Source organism: Rhinopithecus bieti, unplaced genomic scaffold (assembly GCF_001698545.2).
Source record: "Rhinopithecus bieti isolate Rb0 unplaced genomic scaffold, ASM169854v2 scaffold_574, whole genome shotgun sequence".
In the NCBI taxonomy this organism is placed as follows: domain Eukaryota; kingdom Metazoa; phylum Chordata; class Mammalia; order Primates; family Cercopithecidae; genus Rhinopithecus; species Rhinopithecus bieti.
The window spans coordinates 5012747-5036866 of NW_016803605.1; the positions used below are offsets into that span (position 1 = coordinate 5012747).

General features: G+C 48.4%; 1 protein-coding gene across 2 annotated transcripts in view; it reads left to right on the forward strand.

The window, feature by feature from the left end:
* The first annotated feature begins 3692 nt into the window (after window positions 1-3692).
* Window positions 3693-24120, forward strand: part of RILPL2 (Rab interacting lysosomal protein like 2) — a 29216-nt gene continuing 8788 nt past the window's right edge. The window contains exons 1-4 of one of the 2 annotated variants that reach the window (XM_017889900.1): window positions 3693-4638; window positions 10696-10847; window positions 20868-20981; window positions 22845-23196. In XM_017889900.1, the coding sequence (XP_017745389.1) occupies window positions 4276-4638; window positions 10696-10847; window positions 20868-20981; window positions 22845-23052 (837 nt within the window). In that variant the 5' untranslated portion in view covers window positions 3693-4275 and the 3' untranslated portion in view covers window positions 23053-23196. Of the gene's footprint in view, window positions 4639-10695; window positions 10848-20867; window positions 20982-22844; window positions 23197-24120 lie in introns of those variants that run through there. The other variant, XR_001888748.1, reaches the window with a different exon arrangement.

Sequence of the window (24120 nt, forward strand, 5' to 3'; positions counted from 1 at the left end):
TTTTTTTTTTTTTTTTTTTTTTTTTGAGACGGAGTCTTACTCTGTCGCCGGGGCTGGAGTGCAGTGGCTGGGTCTCAGCTCACTGCAAGCTCCGCCTCCCGGGTTCACGCCATTCTCCTGCCTCAGCCTCCCCAGTAGCTGGGACTACAGGCGCCCGCCACCTCGCCGGGCTAGTTTTTTGTATTTTAGTAGAGACGGGGTTTCACCGGGTTAGCCAGGATGGTCTCAATCTCCTGACCTCGTGATCCGCCCGTCTCCGCCTCCCAAAGTGCTGGGAATACAGGCTTGAGCCACCGCGCCCGGCCTTTTGTTTTCGAGACTGAGTCTTGCTCTGTCAGCCAGGCTAGAGTGCAGAGGCATGATCTCGGCTCACTGCAACTTCCCCTTCCAGGTTCAAGTGATTCTTGCACCTCAGTTTCCCAAGTAACTGAGATTGCAGGTGCTTAGCACAAGCACTGCTAATTCTTGTATTTTTGGTAAAGACAGAATTTCACCATGTTGGCCAGGCTGGTCTCAAACTCCTGGCCTCAAGCAATCCACCCACCTCGGCCTCCCAAAGTGCTGGGATTACAGGTATTAACCACTACACCCAGCTTTATTTTACTTACTTACTTATTTATTTATTTATTTATTTATTTATTTTAATTTTTTTTTTCTTGAGACTAAGTCTTGCTCTGCTGCTCATGCTAGAGTGCAGTGGCATGATCACGGCTCACTGCAGCCTAGAACTCAGGCTCAAGTGATTCTCCCACCCCAGCTTCCCAAGTAGCTGGGACCACAAGTATGCACTATCACACCCAGCTAATTTTTTTGTTTTTTTTTGGTAGAGATGGGATCTCACTTTGTTGCCTAGGCTGGTCTGGAACTCCTGGCCTCAAATAATCCTCCCAAAGTGCTATGGGATTACAGGCATGAGCCACCAGGCCGCTCAAAATTAACACCTCTTGGCCGGGCACAGTGGCTCACATGCAACCAATCTCCAGAACTTTCTGATTGCAAAACTGAAACTCTATTCCCATTAAACAACAACTCTCCATTCTCCGTCACCATGTTGGCCAGGCTGGTCTCGAACTCCTGACCTCAAATGATCTGCACACTTACATCTCCCAAAGTGTTGGGATTATAGGTATGAGCCACGGCGCCTGGCTCCTTTTTTATTTTTTGTAGAGAGGGTTCTCACTGTGTTGCCCAGACTGGTCTCCAACTCCTGGCCACTGTGATGGCCCTTTAGATGCACTTTGAGTTAATTTTTTGTATATGGTGAACTACATTGGTTGAAAAGACTGTCCTTGCCCCATTGAATGATCTTAGCTCCCTTATTGAAAATCATTTGCCAATATATGCAAGCATTTATTTATCAGCTCTCTATTTTATTTTCCATTCTTTGTTACGGTTGAATACTATTCTATTGGATAGACATACCCTCTTTTACGTATGGCAGGCCTAATGTTTCATCTCAGTATTTAACCACTGGATGTTGTCACTCTGTGATTTGTGGGCTTCTAGTCCCTTGCCCAGGAGCTTTGTTTTGATTATTACAACATTGGTGGCGGGGCACAGTGGCTCATTCCTGTAATCCTAGCACTTTGGGAGGCCGAAGTGGGAGGATTGCTTGAGGCCAGGATTTTGAGACCAGCCAGGGCAACAGAACGAGGCCTTGTCTCTTTAAAAAAAAAAAAAAAAAAAAAAAAAGCCAGGTATGGTGGCAAGCACCTGTAGTCTCAGCTATTCAGGAGGCTGAGGTGGGAGGATCACCTAAGCCCAGGAGTTCAAGGCTGCAGTGAACTGTGATCATGCCACTGCACTCCAGCTGGGGTGACAGAGCAAGGCCTCATCTCTTAAGAAAAAATGGGCTGGGCACGGTGGCTCACACCTGTAATCCCAGCACTTTGGGAGGGTGAGGGGGGCAGATCACCTGAGGTCAGGAGTTCAAGACCAGCCTGGCCAACATGGTGAAACCCTATCTCTACTAAAAATATAAAACTTAGTTGGGTGTGGTGGCTCATGTCTGTAATCCTAGCTACTTGCAAGGCTGAGGCAGGAGAATTGCTTGAACCCAGGAGGCAGAGGTTGCAATGAGCCAAGATCGTGCCACTGCACTCCAGCCTGGGCTACAAGAGCAAAACTCCGTCTCAAAAAAAGAAAAAAAAGAAGAAGAAGAAAGGCCAAGCACGGTGGCTTACACCTGTAATCCCAGCACTTTGGGGGGCCGAGGCTGGTGGATCACCCTGAGGTCCGGAGTTCAAGACCAGCCTGGGCAACATGATAAAATTCCATCTCTACTAAAATACAAAAAATTAGCCATGCATGGTGGCGCGCACCAGTAATCCCAGCACTTTGGGAGACCCAGGTGGGAGGATTGCCTGAGCTCAAGAGTTCACAACCAGTCTGGGCAACACGGTGAAACCCCATCTCTACTAAAATAGAAAATATTAGCTGGGCGTGGTGGCATGCGCCTGTAGTCCCAGCTACTCGGGAGGCTGAGGTAGGAGAATTGCTTGAACCTGGGAGGTGGAGGTTGCAGTGAGCCGAGATTGTGCCACTGCACTCCAGCCTGGGCAACAGAGCAAGACTCCGTCTCAAAAAAAATAAATAAATAAAACTAAAAATATATAAATAAGTAAATAAAATAAAAACGGGCCTCTGAAAATAGTATGTTTTGTTAATTTGCTTTGCTTTAGTTGGTTGGTTTAATCCGTGTACATTCTCCATTGAGATTCTAGTACCTCAGTGTGGAGAAAATGGACACACCTATCACAAGGAAAGCTGCCAATACATTCCTAGGAAAGATAAGCTGAACTTTCTGCCTGAGACTGCCTGTTGCTGAGCTTTCTGCCTGAGACTATCACAGACCTCCAATGGAACCTAAAATAACTTGAGATTTGTTGTGCTTTTGTTTTGAAACATGGTCTCACTCTGTCACCATGGTCTCACTCCGTCACAGGCACCACTCTATGGTGCGATCTTGGCTCGCTGGAGCCTCAACATCCTGAGATCAAGCGATCCTCCCACCTCAGCCTCCCGAGTACCTGCCACTACAGGCATGAACCACCGTGTCCACCTAATTTTGTTTACTTTTTGTAGAGATAGGGTCTCACTATGATGCCCAGGCTAGTCTCGAATTTCTGGGCTCAAGCAATCCTCCTGCCACAGCCTCCTAAAGTGTAGAGATTAAGGCATGAGCCACAGCGAATAACTCAAGTTTCTAAGCCACACTGCTAATATTCTCAGTAATATGGATTCTGCATATGTGTCGAATGCTTCGTGATTTTCAGACAGGGGTTTCTCTCTTGTTAATTACGCCTCCTTCTCTCACGCAAGTAGCAAGGTGTCTCCAACACCAGCAATTCCTCCCTAGCGCTGTGGAAGAAAGAATGATCACAATCACATATGTAAGTGCTTCCTAAGTACCTGAGGTGTCACACACATGATCTCATAAGTTCATGTTCCTCGCAGCAACCCTGCCACCTGGGTCCCGCTATTGCCCCCATTTTACAGAAGAGGAGACTGAGGCTTGGAGACGTTAAGTAACTTGCCAAGGTGTCAGCGCTGGTTACGTGGAGGAGCCGAGGACCCAGCGAAGTGAGCAGGGTAGGAATTCTCCATTTTATTGAGAGTCACAGAAGTCAGATGCCCCAGACCCTAATGACAATTTGCTGGGAGTTTTCCAGATCCTCAAGCCTTGGGGACTCTGTCGCGCTGCCCACAACAGCTGCTTTCTGTTTGGCCGCAGGTTCCAGAAAACTCCCTCAAAGAGAGACCCGGATCTTCCATCACGTACGATGCAAATTCTACGGCTGGAAAGCACGAAGGTAGAAAGGAAAAAGTTGCGTTCTTTTTGCCCTGCTCTCGATTGCGCGGTGGAAAGTCCGTCTCCACGGGAACGCGCCTCCCGGCAGCGGTCGCCAGGGGCGGGGCTCAGGGCGGCTCTCCCCCCCGGGCTGCAACTGTTCCCAGGCTGGGGCGATTGCCCTCACCCCTGAACTTTCCTCTTCTCGGCCGCCCTCCTTTTCCGTTGTCCCTTCGCGCCCCAAACCACATCCTGGAGCGCACTTGCCCGCGCGGCCTGCAGCGGAGACTGTGCGCCCGAGGCGTGGGCCTTACAGTCGCGTGCGCGGTCCCTTTTTCCATCCCCCGCCCGGGCCCACCCTCGGGCCGCGCTGATTGGGCAGGTAGGGACTCTGCCCAGCGGAAAGTTTTGGGTGCCGGGAGGAAGTTCAACCTTTGGGAGACTCCAAGACAGCAGCTCCGGGGTCGGCGGGGGTCTGGGTGGCCATGGAGGAGCCCCCTGTGCGAGAAGAGGAAGAAGAGGAGGGAGAGGAGGACGAGGAGAGGGACGAGGCTGAGGACGAGGAGAGGGACGAGGCTGGGCTCGAAGGGGCGCTGGGCAAGAGCCCCTTCCAGCTGACCGCCGAGGACGTGTATGACATCTCCTACCTGTTGGGCCGCGAACTTATGGCCCTGGGCAGCGACCCCCGGGTGACGCAGCTGCAGTTCAAAGTCGTCCGCGTCCTGGAGATGCTGGAGGCGCTGGTGAATGAGGGCAGCCTGGCGCTGGAGGAGCTGAAGATGGAGAGGGACAACCTCAGGAAGGAGGTGGAGGGGCTGCGGAGACAGGACCCTCCGACCAGCGGGGAGGTGAGTGTTGGGCCCATAGCGCAAGGGTGTTGGGCCCACAGCGCCTGCGGGGCGTAGGAGGGCGCCTACTAGCAGGAAGACACCTTCTTTTCTTTTCTTTTCTTTTTTTCTTTTCTTTTCCTTTCCTTTCCTTTCTTTTCTTTTCTTTTCTTTTTTTTTTTTTTACAGAAATGGGATCTCTCTGTGTTGCCCAGGCTGGTCTCAAACTCCTGGCTTCAAGTGATCCTCCAGCCTCAGCCTCCTAAAGTACTGGGTTTACAGGTGTGAGCCACCCTGCCTGGCCAGAATCTGTATTTCTAACGAGTTCCCAGTTAATGCTGATGCTGTTGGCCCAGGGTCCACAGTTTGAGAACCTTTGACCTAGAGCAACAAACACAATTTTTTTTTTTTTGACACAGGGTCTTGCTCTGTCGCCCAGGCTAGAGTACAGTGGTGCAAACACGGCTCACCTACAGCCTTGGCCTCTTAGGCTCAAGCAATTCTCCTGCCTCAGCCTTCCAAGTAGCTGGGAGTACAGGCATGTGCCACCATGCCTGGCTAACTGTTTTGATGTTTTGTAGAGATGGGGGTCTCACCGTTACCCAGGCTGGTCTCAAACTCCTGAGCTCAAGGAATCCTCCTGCCTTGGCCTCCCAAAGTGCTGGGATTGTGGATGTGAGCCACCACACTTGGGCAAGAAACTCATTTTACCTAAAGAGAAATTAGTGCATATGACCACAAAAAGACATAGACAAGAAGATTCCGAGCAGCTTTAGTCTCAACTGCCAAACTGGAAACAATCTAAATGCAACCCAGTTTGAGTTTTGAAATTGTGATATATGGAATACTGTGCAACAGAAAAAGAACAGGGTGCTGATACACATAGCAGTGTGAATGAATCTCACAGATGTTACATTGAGAGAAAGAAGCCAGGCACAAAAGAGAAACTACTGTAGATTTTTTTTTTTTCGAGTCAGAGTCTTGCTCTGTTGCCCACGTGTAGTAGTTCAGTCGCGTGACCTCGACTCACTGCAACCTCCACCTCCTGGGTTCAAGCGATTCTCCTGCCTCAGCCTCCTGAGCAGCTGGGATTACAGGCGCTTGCCACCATGCCTGGCTAATTTTTTTTTTCGTTTTTAGTAGAGACGGGGTTTCGCCATGTTGGCCAGGCTGATCTCAAACTCCTGGCCTCAAGTTACCCACCCACCTCAGCCTTCCAAAGTGCTGGGATTACAGGCGTGAGCCACCTCACCTGGCCCTACTGTACATTTAAATAAAATTCAGGGACAGGCAAAATAATTTATAGTTGTAGAAGGCAAATTGGCGGTGGGGGGAATGGAAGGGAAATTGATAGAGAGCTAGAAGTGTCCTATATCCTAATCAGGGTATGGTTATAGGGATCTACACATATGTTAAAGATCATCTGGCTGGGCGCTGTGACTCATGCCTGTAATCTCAGGACTTTGGGAGGTTGAGGCGGGCAGATCGCGAGGTCAGGAGTTCGAGACCAGCCTGGCCAACATGGTGAAACCCAGTCTCTACTAAAACTACAAAAAAAATTAGTCGGGCATGGTGGCGGGTACCTGTAATCCCAGCTACTTGGGAGGCTGGGGCAGGAGAATCACTTGAAACCAGAAGACAGAGGTTGCACTGAGCCGAGATCGTACCACTGCACTCCAGCTTGGGTGACAGAGCGAGATTTCGTCTCAAAAAAAAATTCTTTTTTTAGGGTATAGGGTCTTTCTCTGTCATCCAGGCTGGAGTACAGTGGTGTGATCACAGCTCACTGAGGCCTCAAACTCCTGAGCTCAAGCAGTCCTCCCACCTCAGCCTCTCAAGTAGCTAGGACTATAGGCACACACCAACCGCCTGGCTAACTTTTGTATTTTTTGTAGAGACGGGGTATCACCATGTTGCCTAGGCTGGTCTCAAACTCTTAGGCTTAAGTGATATGCCTACCTCAGCCTTCCAAAGTGCTGGGATTACAGGTATGAGCCACCGTACTCGTCCTAGTTTTTTAAAATACTTGTCGAAACTCATTAATGTTATGACCTACTAGCATGTCTCCAGCCACAGTTAAAAAAAAAAAAAAAGCTGCTGGAAGTGGACGATGTCTTTTTTAATCTTCACACTATTATTGTTTTACAAAACTGAGGCACAGAACAATTAAGTAATTTGCCTAAGGACTTAACGGCAAGTAAGAGGTGAAGTCAGGATTTTCATTCAGAGATGCTAGTCCTAAATACTCCATCCTAAAATACAGACTTTTTTTTTTTTTTTTTTTTTGAGACGGAGTCTCGCTCTGTCGCCCAGGCTGGAGTGCAGTGGCCGGATCTTAGCTCACTGCAAGCTCCGCCTCCCAGGTTCACACCATTCTCCTGCCTCAGCCTCCCGAGTAGCTGGGACTACAGGCACCCACCACCTCACCCGGCTAGTTTTTTGTATTTTTTAGGAGAGATGGGGTTTCACCATGTTAGCCAGGATGGTCTCGATCTCCTGACCTCGTGATCCACCCGTCTCAGCCTCCCAAAGTGCTAGGATTACAGGCTTGAGCCACCGCCCCCGGCAAATACAGACATTTGACCTTACTTGTTGTACTAACATTTGATGAGTGAGTGCAGTGACTGATGCTAGGCTCTGGGGCTATGGAGATAAAGTAGACAAGGTCCCTGCCCTCAAGAAGCTCACATCTAGTGGGAGAGGCCAGACACACAGTCCTAGAACCAGGACACAAGTATACAAACCGGGCCAGGCGCAGTGGCTCACACCTGTAATCCCAACACTTTGCGGGGCCGAGGTAGGCAGATCACTTGAGGCCAGGAGTTCAGGACCAGCCTGAGCAACATGGTGAAACCCTGCCTCTACTAAAAATACAAAATTAGCTGGACCTGGTGGCACACGCCTGTAATCCCAGCTACTCAGAGGCTGAGGCACGAGAATCACTTGAACCCGGGAGGCAGAGGTTGCAGTGAGCCGAGATTATGCCACTGGACTCCATCCGGGGCGACAGAGCAAGACTGTCTCAAAAACAAACAAACAAACAAAAACCAAGTATACAAACCAAGGCTGGGCGCAGTGGCTGACGCCTGTAATCCCAACACTTTGGGAGGCCGAGGCAGGCAGATCAGGAGGTCAAGAGATCGAGACCATCCTGGCCAACATACTCCACGTCTACTAAAAATACAAAAATTAGCTGGGCATGGTGGCATGCGCCCATATTCCCAGCTACTCGGGAGGCTGAGGCAAGAGAATCGCTTGAACCTGGGAGGGGGAGGTTACATTGAGCTGAGATCATGCCACTGCATTCCAGCCTGGCAACCGAGCGAGACGATTTTGTCTTAAAAAAAAAAAAAAGTATACAAACCAAGAAGTAAGCCTAGAAAGAACAGGAACAGAGTCACTGAGATTCACAGGGAAGTGTGAAGTTTCCCAGTAGCTTCTCTGGTAACTTTTTTTTTTCCTTCTTCTTCTTCTTTTTAATTGTTATTATTATTTACCTCATACTTTCTCTGACCCCTGGTAGTTTATTTCACCTATTCCTAAGTGATGGTGACAATTGTATTTCTAGATAATATTCTACTTTAGTATCTGTCAAGTGACATGGTTAAGTGTGATGACTTGTATCCTGGCTTTTGAGAGTCAAGGAAAATTGAATGACTTGCACAGGATTGCTCAGCCACATTCTGTGTTATTTTTGCCTCCATCTCCGGGCACAAGGATATGGAGGAAGTCCCATTATGAGCTGAGAACAGTGTGGTGTGCACAGGGGCTGGGTAGTTTCCCGTATGGGGCAAGGTGGACAAGTTTCATCAGGCGGCAGATGAGATGGCATATTTTCTTCCCAAACCGCAGCCTTAAGAACTGGGATAGGGAAAAATGCATGAATTAAGAAAATGAATGTTTAGTGCCACTAGACAGTTCACAAAAATATGCCTTGTTTTTTTCCTTTGTATGTTTTGAGACAGGGTCTCACTTTGTCACCCAGGCTGGCATGCAGTGGTTTGAACACTGCTCACTGCAGCTTCAACCTCCCTGGGCTCACGTCTCCCACCTCAGCCTCCCTAGTAGCTGAGACTATAAGCGTACGCCACTATGGCCACCTAATTTTTGTATTTTTTCTAGAGATGAGGTTTTCCCATGTTGTCCAGGCTGGTCTCAAACTCCTGGGCTCAAACGATCCACCCTCCCTAGCCTCCCAAAGTTCTGGGATTACAGGTATGAGCCACTATTCCTGACCTCTTTTTGGTTTTTTAAATTGTAGTAAAGCTGGGTGCGGTGGCTCATGCCTGTAATCCCAGCACTTTGGGAGGCCAAGATGGGCGCAGGTCACCTGAGGTCAGAGTTCAAGACCAACCTGGCCAACATGGTGAAATCCCATTTCTACTAAAAATACAAAAAATTTGCTGGGCGTGGTGGCAGGCATCTGTAATCCCAGCTACTAGGGAGGCTGAGGCAGAAGAATTGCTTAAATCTGGGAGACAGAGGTTGCAGTGAGCTGAGATAATGCCACTGCACTCCAACCTGGGCAACAGAGCAAGACTGTCTCAAAATAAAAAAATAAAATAAAATAAATTGTAGTAAAATACAAGTAACATAAAATTTACCATCTTAACTTTTTTTATTTTTGAGATGGAGTTTTGCTCTGTTGCCCAGGCTGCAGTGCGGTGGTGCGATCTCAGCTCACTGCAAGCTCCGCCTCCCAGGTTCACACCATTCTCCTGCCTCAGCCTCCTGAGTAGCTGGGACTACAGGCGCCGGCCACCACGCCCAGCTAACTTTTTGTATTTTTTTAGTAGAGACGGGGTTTCACCGTGTTAGCCAGGATGGTCTCGATCTCCTGACCTCGTCATCCGCCCGCCTCGGCCTCCCAAAGTGCTGGGATTACACAGGCGTGAGCCACTGCGCCCGGCGTATCTTAACTATTTTTAAGTGTACAGTTCAGCTGCATGAAGTCCATTCACACTGTTGTGCAGCCATCACTACCATCTGTCTCCAGAACTCTCTTCAGTTTGCAAAACTGAAACTCTAATGTGTTAAGTAACAACTTCTCCTTCCCCTCCCCCAGCCCCCAGTAACTACTTTTCTACTTTCTGTCCCTCTGAATCTACCTATTGTAGGTTGTTCATATCAGTGAAATCATGTATTTGTCTTAAGTGCCTGGCTTATTTCACTCAGCATAATGTCCTCAAGATTGATTCATGTTATGGCACATGTTAGAACTTCCTTGCCTTTGAAGGCCGAATAATACTCTGTTGGAGGCATATACTATACTTTGTTTATTCATTTGTTGATGGACACTTGGGTTGCTACTACTACCCCTTGGCTGCTGTAAATAGTGCTGCTGTGGTGAGAGGCCAAGGCGGGCAGATCACATGAGGCCAGGAGTTTGAGACCAGCCTGGACAACATGGTGAAACCGTATCTCTACTAAAAATACAAAATTAGCCAGGCGTGGTGGCACACACTTGTAATCCCAGCTACTCGGGAGACTGAGGCAGGAGAATCGTTTGAACCCAGGAGGCGGAGGTTGCAGTGAGACAAGATCATGCCACTGCACTTCAGCCTGAGTGACAGAGCAAGACTCCATCTCAAAAATAAATAAATAAATAGTGCTGCTATGAACATGGATGTGCAAATATCTCTTCAGGTCCTGCCTTCAGTGCTCCAGAAACATACACAGGAATGGAATTGCTGGATCAAATCGTAATTCTATTTTTAATTTTTAAAAGAATGGCCATGCTGCAGGCACGGTGGCTCACGCCTGTAATCCCAGCACTTTGGGAGGCCAAGGCGGGCAGATCACCTGAGGTCAGAAGTTTGAAACCAACCTCGCCAACAAGGAAAACCGTGTCTCTAATAAAATACAAAATTAGCCAGGCATGATGGTGGGCGCCTATAATCCCAGCGACTCAGGCAGGAGAATCGCTTGAACCTGGGAGGCAGAAGTTGCAGGGAGCCAAGATTGTGCCATTGCACTCCAGCCTGGGCAACAGAGACTCCGTCTAAAACATATATATATATTAATAATAATAATTTAATTATATAGAGTTGCTTGCAAAGGTTGCATCTTTTCTTCCAGGTGAACCTGAGCCCAAACAAAATGGTGGTTGACTTGACAGATCCCAACCGACCCCGCTTCACTCTGCAGGAGCTAAGGGATGTGCTGCAGGAACGCAACAAACTCAAGTCGCAGCTGCTGGTGGTGCAGGAAGAGCTGCAGTGCTACAAGAGGTGGGCTCTACTGCCTGGAGGGTCCTGCACCCAGACCTGGCCCAGAATTCCTTGCTAGGTTACGTATTTGTTTTTTGGGTTTTGTTCTTTGTGTTTTTTTGAGATGGAGTCTCACTCTGTCCCCCAGGCTGGAGTGCAGTGGTGCGATCTCGGCTCACTGCAACTTCTGCCTCCCAGGTTCAAGTGATTCTCCTGCCTCAGCCTCCCGAGTAGCTGTGACTACAGGCGCCCACCACCGTACCCGGCTAATTTTTTGTATTTTTAGTAGAGACGGGGTTTCACCATGGTCTCGATTTCCTGACCTCATGATCTGCCCGCCTCGGCCTCCCAAAGTGCTGGGATTACAGGCGGAGAGCCACTGCGCCCAGCCCGTGTTTGTTGTTATATGTTCATTCAACCAATTCATTGAAGATCTAATATGTGTCAGACACTGTGCCAGGCCCAGGGGCACTGCAGTGAACAAAACGAAGAGAGTGGAAATCCTTGCTAGTCCAGTGCCAGAGACAAGCAATCAACAAGGAAACCCAAAATAAACACGTGGGGATGGTGGCAGGTACTCTGAAGGAGGCACAAGACTATGTGGCCAGCAGTGACGTGGGAGGGGCAGGGCCTGTCTTAGAGGGGTGGTCAGGACAGACCTCTCTCAGGAAAGATGAAAAGGAGGCAACCCTGTAAAGATTTGATGGCGCAAAAATGGAGCGGGAAGTGCAAAGACCCTGCGGTGGGAACCAGCTTGGCTAATTTAAACTAAACGGGCCCAAGAAGGCGAAACCAGGAAAGCCAGGGGGAAGATGGTTGGAAAGAAACTAGGAGCGTACGCCTTTTTGGCTGCAGGAAGGAGCTTTCACTTTATTAATTAATTTATTTTATTATTATTATTATCTTTTTTTTTTGAGACAGAGTCTTGCTCTGTCGCCCAGGCTGGAGTGCAGTGGTACGATGTCGGCTCACTGCAACCTCCGTCTCCCAGGTTCAAGCAATTCTCCTGCCTCAGCCTCCGGAGTAGCTGAGACTACAGACGCCCACCACCACACACGGCTAATTTTTTGTATTTTTAGTAGAGATGGGGTTTCACCATGTTGGCCAGACCGGTCTTGAACTCCTGGCCTCAAGTGATTCACCTGTCTTAGTCTCCCAAAGTGCTGGGATTACAGGCATGAGCCATCCCTCCTGGCCGAGCTTTCACTTTATTGTGAGTGTAATGAGAAGTCATTGGAAGGTTTTGGTTTGTTTTGTTTTGTTGAGACAGAATCTTGCTCTGTTGCCCAGGCTGGAATGCAGGGGTGCAATAACAGCTCACTGCAACCTCGACCTGCTGGGTTCAACCAATCCTCTCACCTTGGCATCCCGAGTAGCTGGGAACACAGGCATGTGCCACAATGCCCAGCTAATTAACCTTTTTTTTTTTTCAGAGACGAGGTCTTGCTATGTTGCTCAGGCTGGTCTCGATCTCTTGAGCTCAAGTGATCCTCCCACCGTGGCCTCCCAAAGTGATGGGATTTCAGGTGTGATCCACTACACCTGGCCACTGGAAAGTGTTTATTTGTTTTGAGACAGTCTCACTCTGTCACTGAGGGTGGAGCACAGTAGCACAGTGACATGATCACGGCTCACCGTAGCCTTGACCTCCCCAAACTCAGGTGATCCTCCCACCTCAGCCACCCAAGTAGCTGGGACCACAGGTGCATGCCACCATGCCCAGCTAATTTTTGTATTTTTTGTAGAGACAGGGTCTCACCATGTTGCCCAGGCTAGTGTGAAACTCTTGGGCTCAAGTGATCTACCTGCCTCAGCCTCCCCAAAGTGCTGGGATTACAGGTGTGAACCACTGCACCTCGCCATTAGAAAGTTTTGATCAAGAGAATGACAAGAGGCCAGTTTCCATTAAAAATACAAAAATCAGCTGGGCGTGGTGGCACATGCCTGTAGTCCCAGCTACTCGGTAGGCTGAGGCAGGAGAATCACTTGAACCTGGGAGGCAGAAGTTGCAATGAGCCAAGATCGTGCCTCTGCACTCCAACCTAGGCGACAGAGCAAGACTCTGCCTCAAAAAAAAAAAAAAAAAAAAACACAGTTGGGTGCAGTGGCTCACCCTTGTAATCCCAGCACTTTGGGAGGCCGAGGCAGGCAGATCACAAGGTCAGGAGTTCGAGACCAGCCTGGCCAACATGGTGAAACCCCATCTCTACTAAAAAATACAAAACTTAGCCAGGCATGGTGGCGGACACCTGTAATCCCAGCTACTCGGGAAGCTGAGGCAGGAGAATCACTTGAAACCAGAAGGTGGAGGTTGCAGTGAGCCGAGATCGTGCCACTGCACTGCAGCCTGGGCGACAGAGCAAAAACTCTGTCTCAAAAACAAAACGAACAAAACAAAACAAAAGCCTAGTGCAGTGTTACATCCCAGCTCTTAGGGAGCCTGAAGCGGGAGAATCACTTGAGCCCAGGGGTTGGAGGCCAGCCTGGGCAACACAGCAAGACCCTGTCTCTAAAGAGAAATTTAAAAAATAATAATAAGGAAAGTTAAAAAAGACTGCAGTAGGCCGGGCGCGGTGGCTCAAGCCTGTAATCCCAGCACTTTGGGAGGCTGAGACGGGCGGATCACGAGGTCAGGAGATCGAGACCATCCTGGCTAACACAGTGAAACCCCGTCTCTACTAAAATACAAAACTAGCCAGGCAAGGTGGCGGGCGCCTGTAGTCCCAGCTACTCGGGAGGCTGAGGCAGGAGAATGGCGTAAACCCAGGAGGCGGAGCTTGCAGTGAGCTGAGATCCGGCCACTGCACTCCAGTCTGGGCAACAGAGCGAGACTCCGCCTCAAAAAAAAAAAAAAAAGACTGCAGTGGTACCGCATACAGAATAGATTGTAGGACAAGCAAGAGAGGCTGTAAAAAAGCTGTTGCCATAATCACATTGGGACTCGTAGCTGTTTCCATTTGTGTTATTTCCCAAAATGGTTTCCTTTACATAGGTATTTTTTGAAAAGGGGGCTCTATTGTCAAATAATTCTGGGAAACACCGAGTTAAACAAAGCATGTTTTCTTATAGGTAGAGGAAGGAAAAACCAGAGAAATACAAATGTCACTTTAGCTAGGGTTTATTGATACTCACCATGTGCCAGGCACTCTGCTAAATGTATCCCAAACATCATTTCAATTAGTTCTCACAGCAAGACTGTGAGTAGAGGTGATGTTATCACTATGGTGAGCTGAGGACCAGAGAGGTGGGCACCTGCTTAAACGGTGGTGGCAACAGCGGTGATGTGACCTCAGACAGTGTGACATCAGAGCCTGTGCTTTTAATTAGCATGCCGCATTTAGATCATGACAGCTTGGAATTAAGGATGTACCCTGATCAAAAATGAAACAAAGCCCAAGTGATATGATTCTTTAAATTCTTTAAATGTAGCACCTTTAAGAGAGCAGAGATACAGCAGAAGCATTGTAAGAAGCCAAATTTATTGTCTCTCTTTTGCTAAGGCTGGGACCGTGTTCATGGAAAGACCTTCGTCTCATTTAATAAGTAGTTCAGGCACAGGTAGTTTTTGTTTGTTTGTTTGTTTGTTTGTTTTTTTGAGACGGAGTCTTGCTCTGTCACCCAGGCTGGAGTGCAGTGGCCGGATCTCAGCTCACTGCAAGCTCCGCCCCCCGGGTTCATGCCATTCTCCTGCCTCAGCCTCCTGAGTAGCTGGGACTACAGGCGCCCGCCACCTCGCCCGGCTAGTTTTTTTGTTTTTTTTTTTTTTTTTTTGTTTTTTTTTTTTTTTTTGAGACGGAGTCTTGCTCTGTCGCCCAGGCTGGAGTGCAGTGGCCGGATCTCAGCTCACTGCAAGCTCCGCCTCCCGGGTTTATGCCATTCTCCTGCCTCAGCCTCCGGAGTAGCTGGGACTACAGGCGCCCGCCACCTCGCCCGGCTAGTTTTTTGTATTTTAGTAGAGACGAGGTTTCACTGTGTTAGCCAGGATGGTCTCGATCTCCTGACCTCGTGATCCGCCCGTCTCAGCCTCCCAAAGTGCTGGGATTACAGGCTTGAGCCACCGCGCCCGGCCAGGCACAGGTAGTTAAAAAGAGAAACTGCCAAGCTGCTGGTGCCACGAGCAGCTTGTTAGTAGGCAAAACCACACACTTTCTAGTTTTGAATTCTCAGAGAACAAGAGACGTACACTTTCCATCTGGCACAGGCCAAGAGAGGCAGGATTCGGCTTTGTCTCTAGTGTTAGATATTCTAGAGAAGCCAGCATGCCAACTGAGATGTTCTCATGGCAACTGCATCCATTCGAAGGTACAAACTCATACAGATAATATACTGGTAATAAATCGTGATTACAGCTGGGCAAAGGTGGCTCACACCTGTAATCCCAGCACTTTGGGAGGCCGAGGTGGGCAGATTGCCTGAGGTCAGGAGTTCGTCATCAGCCTGGGCAACATGGTGAAACTCCGTCTTTACTAAAAATACAAAAATTATTAGCCAGGCATGGTGGCACACGCCTGTAGTCCCAGCTACAGAGGCAGGAGAACTGCTTGTACCCAGGAGGCTTAGGTTGCCTTGAGCCAAGATGTGTCACTGCACTCCAGCCTGGGCGACAGAGCGAGACTCTATCACAAAAAAAAAAATTGTAATTCCAGGGAAATATGGTAAGTTGCTTCCAAAGAGAGCCACAGCAGTATTTCCCACCCTGCGTACTTTGCAGTGAGACTTTGCCACTCCTTTCATCAAGAGGTGGATTCTGTGTTCCCTCTCTTTGCATGTAGGCTGGCTCTGTGACTTGCTTTGACTGCGAGAAGTGGAAGTGGAAGTGGCGCTGTTAGGCTTCTGGGGTTAAGGTGGTAAGAGGCCTTGCTTCTGTTTCTGTGCTCTTACAATGCTGCCTTGGGACCACCATTCTGTGAGGAAGCTCAAGGTGGAGTCCCATGGAGAGGTTATGGGAAGGAAAACCAGGGCGCAGCTGCCGACAGCCCCAGCTGTGCACAGCCCTCTCTCGATGCCCCACTGAACACAGCCAAGTGAGAAGTTCAGGCTAGCAGGAGCACAGAGCCAACCATAAGAAGCCAGGCACAGCAGTGTGCACCTATAGTCTCAGTGCATATAGTCTCAGCTACTTGGGAGGCTGAGGCAGGAGGATCCCATGAGACCAGGAAGTTGAGCCTTCAGTGGGCAATGATTGCACCTGTGAATAGCAGCTGTACTCCAGCCTGGGCAACACAGTAAGACCTGATCTAAAAAAAAAAAAAAAGCCGATTATAAGAAAGAGTCATCACGGCCGGGGCGCGGTGGCTCAAGCCTGTAATCCAGCACTTTGGAGCCAGACGGGCAGATCACGAGGTCAGGAGATCGAGACCATCCCTGGGCTAACACTGTGGAACCCTCGTCTCTACTAAAAGAATACAAAAAAAAACTAGCCGTGGGGACGTGGCGGGCGCCTTTAGGTCCCAACTACTCGGGAGGCTGGAGCAGGAGAATGGCGTGAACCCGGAGGCGGAGCTTGGCAGTGAGCTGAGATCTGGCCCACTGCCACTCCAGGCCTGGGTGAGCAGAGGAGACTCCGTCTCAAAAAAAAAAAAGAAAGAGTCATCACTGGAGATTATGTCACCGTTGTTTTTAGTCACCAAGTTTAATTTATGTAATAATAGATCATGGAAAAATTGAAATTTTAGATGATGCTTCTTGTTAAACCATTATTATAATAAGTATCTATAATAAAATATCAGCTGGGTGGGCGGCTCACACTTGTAATCCCAACACTTTGGGAGGCCAAAGAGGGTGGATCACCTAAGGTCAGGAGTTCAATCAACACCAGCCTGGCCAACATGGCAAAACTTTGTCAATACTAAAAATACAAAAATTAGCTGGGTGTGGTGGCGCACACCTGTAACCCCAGCTACTCAAAAGGCTGAGGCACAAGAATCACTTGAACCCAGGAGGTGGGGGTTGCAGTGAGCAGAGATTTTTGCCACTGCACTCCAGCTTGGGCGATAGAGTGAGACTCTGTCTCAAAAATAAAATAAAATTAGAATATAAATAATATAATATTTTATAATTACAAAAATTTAGGCTGGGTGCGGTGGCTCATGCCTGTAATCCCAACACTTTGGGAGTCTGAGGTAGGAGGAACACTTGAGCCCAGGAGTTTAAGACGAACCTGGGTGATGGATCAAGACCCTGTCTCAAAAAATTTTTTTTAAATTATTGATAATATTAAGTAATGAGTGGGCGCAGTGGCTCATACCTGTAATCCCAGCACTTTGGGAGGCCAAGGCAGGCAGATTGCCTGAGGTCAGGAGTTCAAGACCTGTCTGGCCAACATGGTGAAACCTCGTCGCTACTAAATATACAAAAAAATTAGCCAGGCATGGTGGTGTGTGCCTGTAATCCCAGCTACTCAGGAGGCTGAGGCAGGGAAATTGCTCGAACCAGGAAGGTGGAGGTTGCAGTGAGCTAAGGTCGCACCACTGCACTCCAGCCTGGATGACAGAGCAAGACGCCTTCTCAAAAACAAACAAACAAAAAAAGTAAATCATAAGAGCCCACTCTTTGCAAAACTCTTTTATGAAGAAGGAGGGCGAAGTATGAATCCTGCCCTTTCACACTCACACTGAAAGAGGTATCTTCGTCAGCTCAAGTTGCCACAAAATACACAGTGAGCCACTGAGCCCCGCCAGGAATTTTTATTGAAGACACATAATTCAGCCAGGCACGATGGCTCACACCTGTAATCCCAGCACTTTGGGAGGCCCAGGCGGGCAGATCACTCGAGGTCAGGAGTTCAAGACCAGCCTGGCCAACATGGTGAAACCCTGTCTCTACTAAAAATACAAAACATTAGCTGGGCGTGGTTGCCAATGCCTGTAGTCCCAGCTACTCGGGAGGCTGAGGCAGGAGAATGGCGTGAACCCGGGAGGCGGAGCTTGCAGTGAGCAGAGATCGCGCCACTGCACTCCAGCCTGGGCAACAGAGCAAGACTCTGTCTCAAAAAAATAAATAAATAAAAATTAAAAAATAAAAATACACAATTCGGTCCACAGCAAGGGGACAACACCATGGGGATAAATTTACCAGTGGGCACTGCAACCAAACGCCTAAGTGGATGTGACGAGTTGTACTGTGCCATAATTGAAATGTTTCATTTTGGTCAGGCTTCTTATGGTTGCAAGTGACAGAAGTCCAATTTAAACTAGCTTAAACACAAAAGGAAATTTTTTGGTAACATAATTGGGAAGGGGTTGGGTGCAGTGACTGGCTCATGCCTGTAATCCCAGCACTTTGGGAGGCTGAGACAGATGGATCACTTGAGGTCAAGAGTTTGAGACCAGCCTGGGCAACATGGTGAAGCCCATCTCTACTAAAAATACAAAAATTAGCCAGGCATGGTGGTGGGCGCCTGTAGTCCTAGCTACTCAGGAGGCTGAAGCCAAAAGTTCGAGACCAACATAGGCAACACAGCGGGACTCCGTCTCTACAAAAAATTAAAAAATTAGCTGGGCATGGTGGCGCATGACTGTGATACCAGCTACTTGGGAGACTGAGGTGGGAGGATTACCGGAACTCAGGAATTCAAGGTTACAGTGGGCTGTGATCATGCCACTGCACTATAGCCTGAGTTACAGTGAGACTCTTATCTCAAAACAAAAAGAAAAAAAAAAAAAAGGAAGGCCAGGCACAGTGCCTTATGCCTGAATCCCAGCACTTCGGGAGGCTGAGTCGAGCAGATCGCTTGAGGTGAGGAGTTCGAGACCAGCCCAACCAACATGGTGAAATCCCATCTCTACTAAAAATACAAAAATTAGCCAGACATGGTGGCATATGCCTGTAATCTCAGCTGCTCAGGAAGCTGAGGCACGAGAACGGCTTGAGCCTGGGAGGCAGAGGTTGCAGTGAGCCAAGATTGTACCACTGCACTCCAGCATGGGTGATGGAGCAAGATTCCATCTCAAAAAAACAAGAAAAGAAAAAAAAAAAAGACACATTGCAGTGGTTGGAATCAGGGACTTGGTGCCTCTTTCTCTCCTCTTTGCCTTTCTTTGCTCGTAGCCTCATTATTTTGCGTTACAGACAAGCCTCCTCTGAATCTTAGGAAACAGACTTCTGGCAATCCCAGTGGAGTAAGAGAAAACGTCCTTCTTCTAAATTCTGTACATCGAGTCCAGGGAAATACTCTGGCCCTCTTCAGGCCAGATCTCAATATTCCCTGACTGCAGTATCAATCAATATAAATCTAGCTCTTGCCAGGCACAGTGGCTCACGCCTGTAATCCCAGCACTTTGGGAGGCCAAGGTGGGTGGATCACCTGAGGCTGGGAGTTTGAGACCAGCCTGACCAACATGAAGAAACCCCATCTCTACTAAAAATAAAAAATTAGGCAGGCATGGTGATGCACACCTGTAATCCCAGCTACTTGGGAGGCTGAGGCAGGAGAATCGTTTGAACCCAGGAGGAGGAGGTTATGGTGAGTCGAGATCACGCCACTGCACTCCAGCCTGGGCAACAAGAGTGAAACTGTCTCAAAAAAAAAAAAAAAAAAAAATCTAACTCTTAACACCATCTGACTTACAATTTGTACTTTTATTTTACTTATTTCTTTATTGACTGTTTCCTTCTCCCACTGGAATATAGATTACTTGAGAGAAGATATTTTGTCTATTTTGTTCAGAGAAAAAACAGTTCAGAGACAAAATATGTATTAACCACAGTAGGTAGCTTAATAAATATTTGTTGAATGTTAATCACTATGTATTATCTTACATAATCTCTCAATCCTTTGAGGTAGGTACTATTTTTTTTTTTTTTTTTTTTATTGAGACGGAGTCTCGCTCTGTCACCCAGGCTGGAGTGCAGTGGCCGGATCTCAGCTCACTGCAAGCTCCGCCTCCCGGGTTCACGCCATTCTCCTGCCTCAGCCTCCCGAGTAGCTGGGACTACAGGCGCCCGCCACCTCGCCCGGCTAGTTTTTTGTATTTTAGTAGAGACGGGGTTTCACCATATTAGCCAGGATGGTCTCGATCTCCTGACCTTGTGATCCACCCGTCTTGGCCTCCCAAAGTTCTGGGATTACAGGCTTGAGCCACCGTGCCCAGCCTGAGGTAGGTACTATTATTAGACTCATTTTATAGGTTAGGAAACCAAGGCTTAAGTTAGAGAATTTATACACAATCATGTTCCTAGAAAACCAAGAAGCTTGAAGCAGTAGCCAATGCAATTAGGTAAGAGAAAGAAATAAGAGGCATCACATTGGAAAGGTAGAGGGAAGATTCTAATTTTAAACAGAATTTTGGCCAGGTGCGGTGGCTCAAGCCTGTAATCCCAGCACTTTGGGAGGCCAAGGCGGGTGGATCACGAGGTCAGGAGATCAAGACCATCCTGGCTAACATGGTAAAACCTCGTCTCTACTAAAAATACAAAAAAATTAGCCGGACATGGTGGCGGGCGCCTGTAGTCCCAGCTACTCGGAGGCTGAGGCAGGAGAATGGCGTGAACCCGGGAGGCGGGGCTTGCAGTGAGCTGAGATCCAGCCACTGCACTCCAGCCTGGGTGACACAGCAAGACTCCGTCTCAAAAAAATAAAATAAAATAAAATAAACAGGATTTCTCTGACTCTAGTTCTTTCAACCATAATATTACTATAATCATCATCATCATTAAGACCCTTTATTTTCAGAGCTGCACAGATAAGAGGTCTGTAATAAAAGCCAGGCTCGATGGTTCATGCCTATAATCCCAGCACTTTGGGTGGTTGAGACAGATGGATCACTTGAGGTCAAGAGTTTGAGACCAGCCTGGACAACATGGTGAAGCCCATCTCTACTAAAAATACAAAAATTAGCCAGGCATGGTGGCGGGCCCCTGTAGTCCTAGCTACTCAGGAGGCTGAAGCAGGAGAATTGCTTGAACGCGGGAGGTGGAGGTTGCAGTGAGCTGAGATGGTGCCACTGCCTTCCAGCCTGGGCAACAGAGCAAGACTCCAACTCAAAAAAAAAAAGGTCTGTAATAAAAAATAATCCATTAATTTTTTGCCCCATTTTCCAGTGGCCTGATTCCACCAAGAGAAGGCCCAGGAGGAAGAAGAGAAAAAGATGCTGTGGTTACTAGGGCCAACAATGCTGGCAGGAACAAGGAGGAGAAGACAATCATAAAAAAGCTGTAAGTGTCACCTTGCTGCCCCCCAGTCCCGCTAAATAATAACTCAAGGAAGTAGTTGGGGGCAAGAAGAGGCTGGCCAGTTGCCCAGGGCAGGTGGGGAGCTGCCTCCACTCGCCCGGCTGTGGTGCTGCAGCTCATGGGATAACTCAGTGCCAGTGTATTATAATGATATCTGCCAGGCAGTAGCCTAGGCACTTGGCATATATTCATTGAATCATCACAGTGATCCTACAAGGTAGATACTATTTTACAGGTAGAGAAATAGCTACTGAGAGGTAAGGTAATTTGCCCAAGGTCGCACAGATGGTAAATAGTGAAGTCAGGAACCCAAGGAAATCTGGCTTCTACACTCTACTGCCTCCCTGTGATGTTTTTTTTCTTTTTCTTTTTTTTTTTTTGAGACGGAGTCTCGCTCTATCGCCCAGGCTGGAGTGCAGTGGCTGGATCTCAGCTCACTGCAAGCTCCGCCTCCCGGGTTTACGCCATTCTCCTGCCTCAGCCTCCAGAGTAGCTGGGACTACAGGCGCCCGCCACCTCGCCCGGCTAGTTTTTTGTATTTTTTAGTAGAGACGGGGTTTCACAGTGTTAGCCAGGATGGTCTCGATCTCCTGACCTTGTGATCCACCCGTCTCGGCCTCCCAAAGTGCTGGGATTACAGGCTTGAGCCACCGCGCCCGGCCTCCCTGTGATGTTTGACCAGGCTGGGTACATGGCTCACACCTGTAATCTCAACAGAGATTACAGGAGGCTGAGGCAAGAGGATCACTTGAAGCCAGGAGTTTGAGACTAGCCTGGACAACAAAGTGAGACCCCATGTCAACCAAAAAAAATTGTTTTTTTTTTTTTTTGAGATGGAGTCTTGCCCTGTCGCCCAGGCTGGAGTGCAGCGGCACAATCTCAGCTCACTGCAACCTCCACCTCCCGGGTTCAAGCAATTCTCCTGCCTCAGCCTACTGAGTAGCTAGGATTACAGGCATGCACCACCATGCCTGGCTAATTTTTGTATTTTTAGTAGAGATGGGGTTTCACCATGTTAGTCCAGCTGGTCTCGAACTCCTCATGACCAACCTGCCTCAGCCTCCCAAAGTGCTGGGATTACAGGCTTGAGCCACTGAGCCTAGCCAAATTTTTTTTTTTTTTTTTTTTTTTTTTTTTTTTAATTAGCTGGTATCATTTGTCAGTCTTTTGGCTGAGATCAAGTGAAGTTAGCTGGGTGTGGTGTTGTGTCCTGCACCTGTGGTCCCAGCTACTCAGGAGGATGAGACTGGAGGATTACTTAAGCCCAGGAGTTCGAGGCTACAGTAAGGTATTATCACTATTATCACACCACTGCACTCCAGCCTGGGTAGCAGAGCGTGCCCCTATCTCAAAGAAAAAGAAAAAAGAAAAAGAAAAAAAAAAGGAAGGAAGGAAAGAAAGAGAGAGAGAGACAGAAAAAGAAAGAAAGAAAGAAAAAGAAAGAGAAAGAGAGAGAGAGAAAAGAAAGAAAGGAAAGAAAGAAAAGAAACAAAAAAGAAAAGAAAGAAAACAAAAATGAGAATAGCGATGGCCGGGCGCTCTGGCTCACTCCTGTAATCAAAGCACTTTGGGAGGCTGAGGCGGGCAGATCACCTGAGGTCAGGAGTTTGAGACCAGCCTGGCCAACATGGCAAAACCTCATCTCTACTAAAAGTCCAAAAATTAGCCGGGCATGGTGGCAGATGCCTGTAATACCAGCTAATCAGGAGGCTGAGGCAGGAGAATCGCTCGAGCCCGGGAGGTAAAGGTTGCAGTGAGCCGAGATCGTGCCACTGCACTCCAGCCTGGGTGACAGAGCGAGACTCGAAAAAAAAAAAAAGGAATATCCCGGGCCTTCTTTCTCAGGGACAGGACCTTGAGGATCTTGGGAGGGAGCAGGGGGCAGAGGGCAAAGGGCAGGAGCACAGAGGAGAACACCTCTGGCCCAGCAGCAACAGCAGCAGCAGCAGCAGCAGCAGCAGCTCCGGAAAGAACCAAAGGAAGAGGCAGCCAGGCATGTAGCTTCCGGAGAGCAGAGTCATGGTTCTTCCTCTGGGGGCAGTGGTTCATGTGAGCTCAGTATGGTGGGCAAGGAAATAGCAGTTTTCTTCCCAGTATTACTCAGAGGCTGTTGGTTTAATTTGAGGAGATAAAGCAGGACTGAGGAAAGGAAAAGATAATTCCCTATACCTTAAGATTCACCATAGCTGAGCCAGGTGCAGTGGCTTACACCTGTAATCCCAGCACTTGAGAAGGCCGAGGTGGCTGGATCATTTAAGGTCAGGAGTTCGAGACCAGCCTGGCCACCATGGTGAAACCCTGACTCTACTAAAAAATATAGAAATTAGCGGGGTGGTAGTGGCATGCGCCTGTAATCCCAGCTACTCAGGAGGCTGAAGCAGGAGAATCACTTGAGCTTGGGAGGTGGAGGTTGAGGTGAGCAGAGATGGTGCCACTGCACTCCAGTCTGAGTGACAGAGTGACAGTGAGACCCTGTCTCAAAAAAAAGAAAAAAGATTCACCATAGCTCCCACTTAGTGAGCATTTGCTATGTGCCAGACACTGAGCTGAGTCAACATCTAGTCAGGAGGTCCGTTTTACAGATGGGCAAACTGAGAGTCAGAGAAGATCAGTGACTTGCAAAGGTTACACAGCGGGTTGGTGGTGGTGAAACTCAGACCTGAAGCCGCATCTATTTACCTCCTAAGTTCATTCGCCCTTAATCTTGGGCTACATAGAATCTACGGCAGGAAAAACCCCTTTCCAGAATGTTTCCTGCTGCACACGGTGATGCCCGGGAAATGGAATCAAGAGTCAAACTTGGCCGGGCACGGTAGCTCATGCCTGTAAACCCAGCACTTCGGGAGGCTGAGGTGGGAGGATCACCTGAGGTCAGGAGTTCGAGACCAGCCTGGCCAACGTGGTGAAGCCCCGTCTCTACTAAAAATACAAAAATTAGCTGGGTGTGGTGGCACATGCCTGTAGTCCCAGCTACACAGGAGGCTGAGGCAGGAGAATTGCTTGAACCTGGGAGGCAGAGGTTGCAGTGGGCCGAGATTGCACCACTGCACTCCAGCCTGGGCGACAGAGCAAGACTCTGTCTCAAAAAAATAAATAAATAGATAAAAATAAAATAAATATA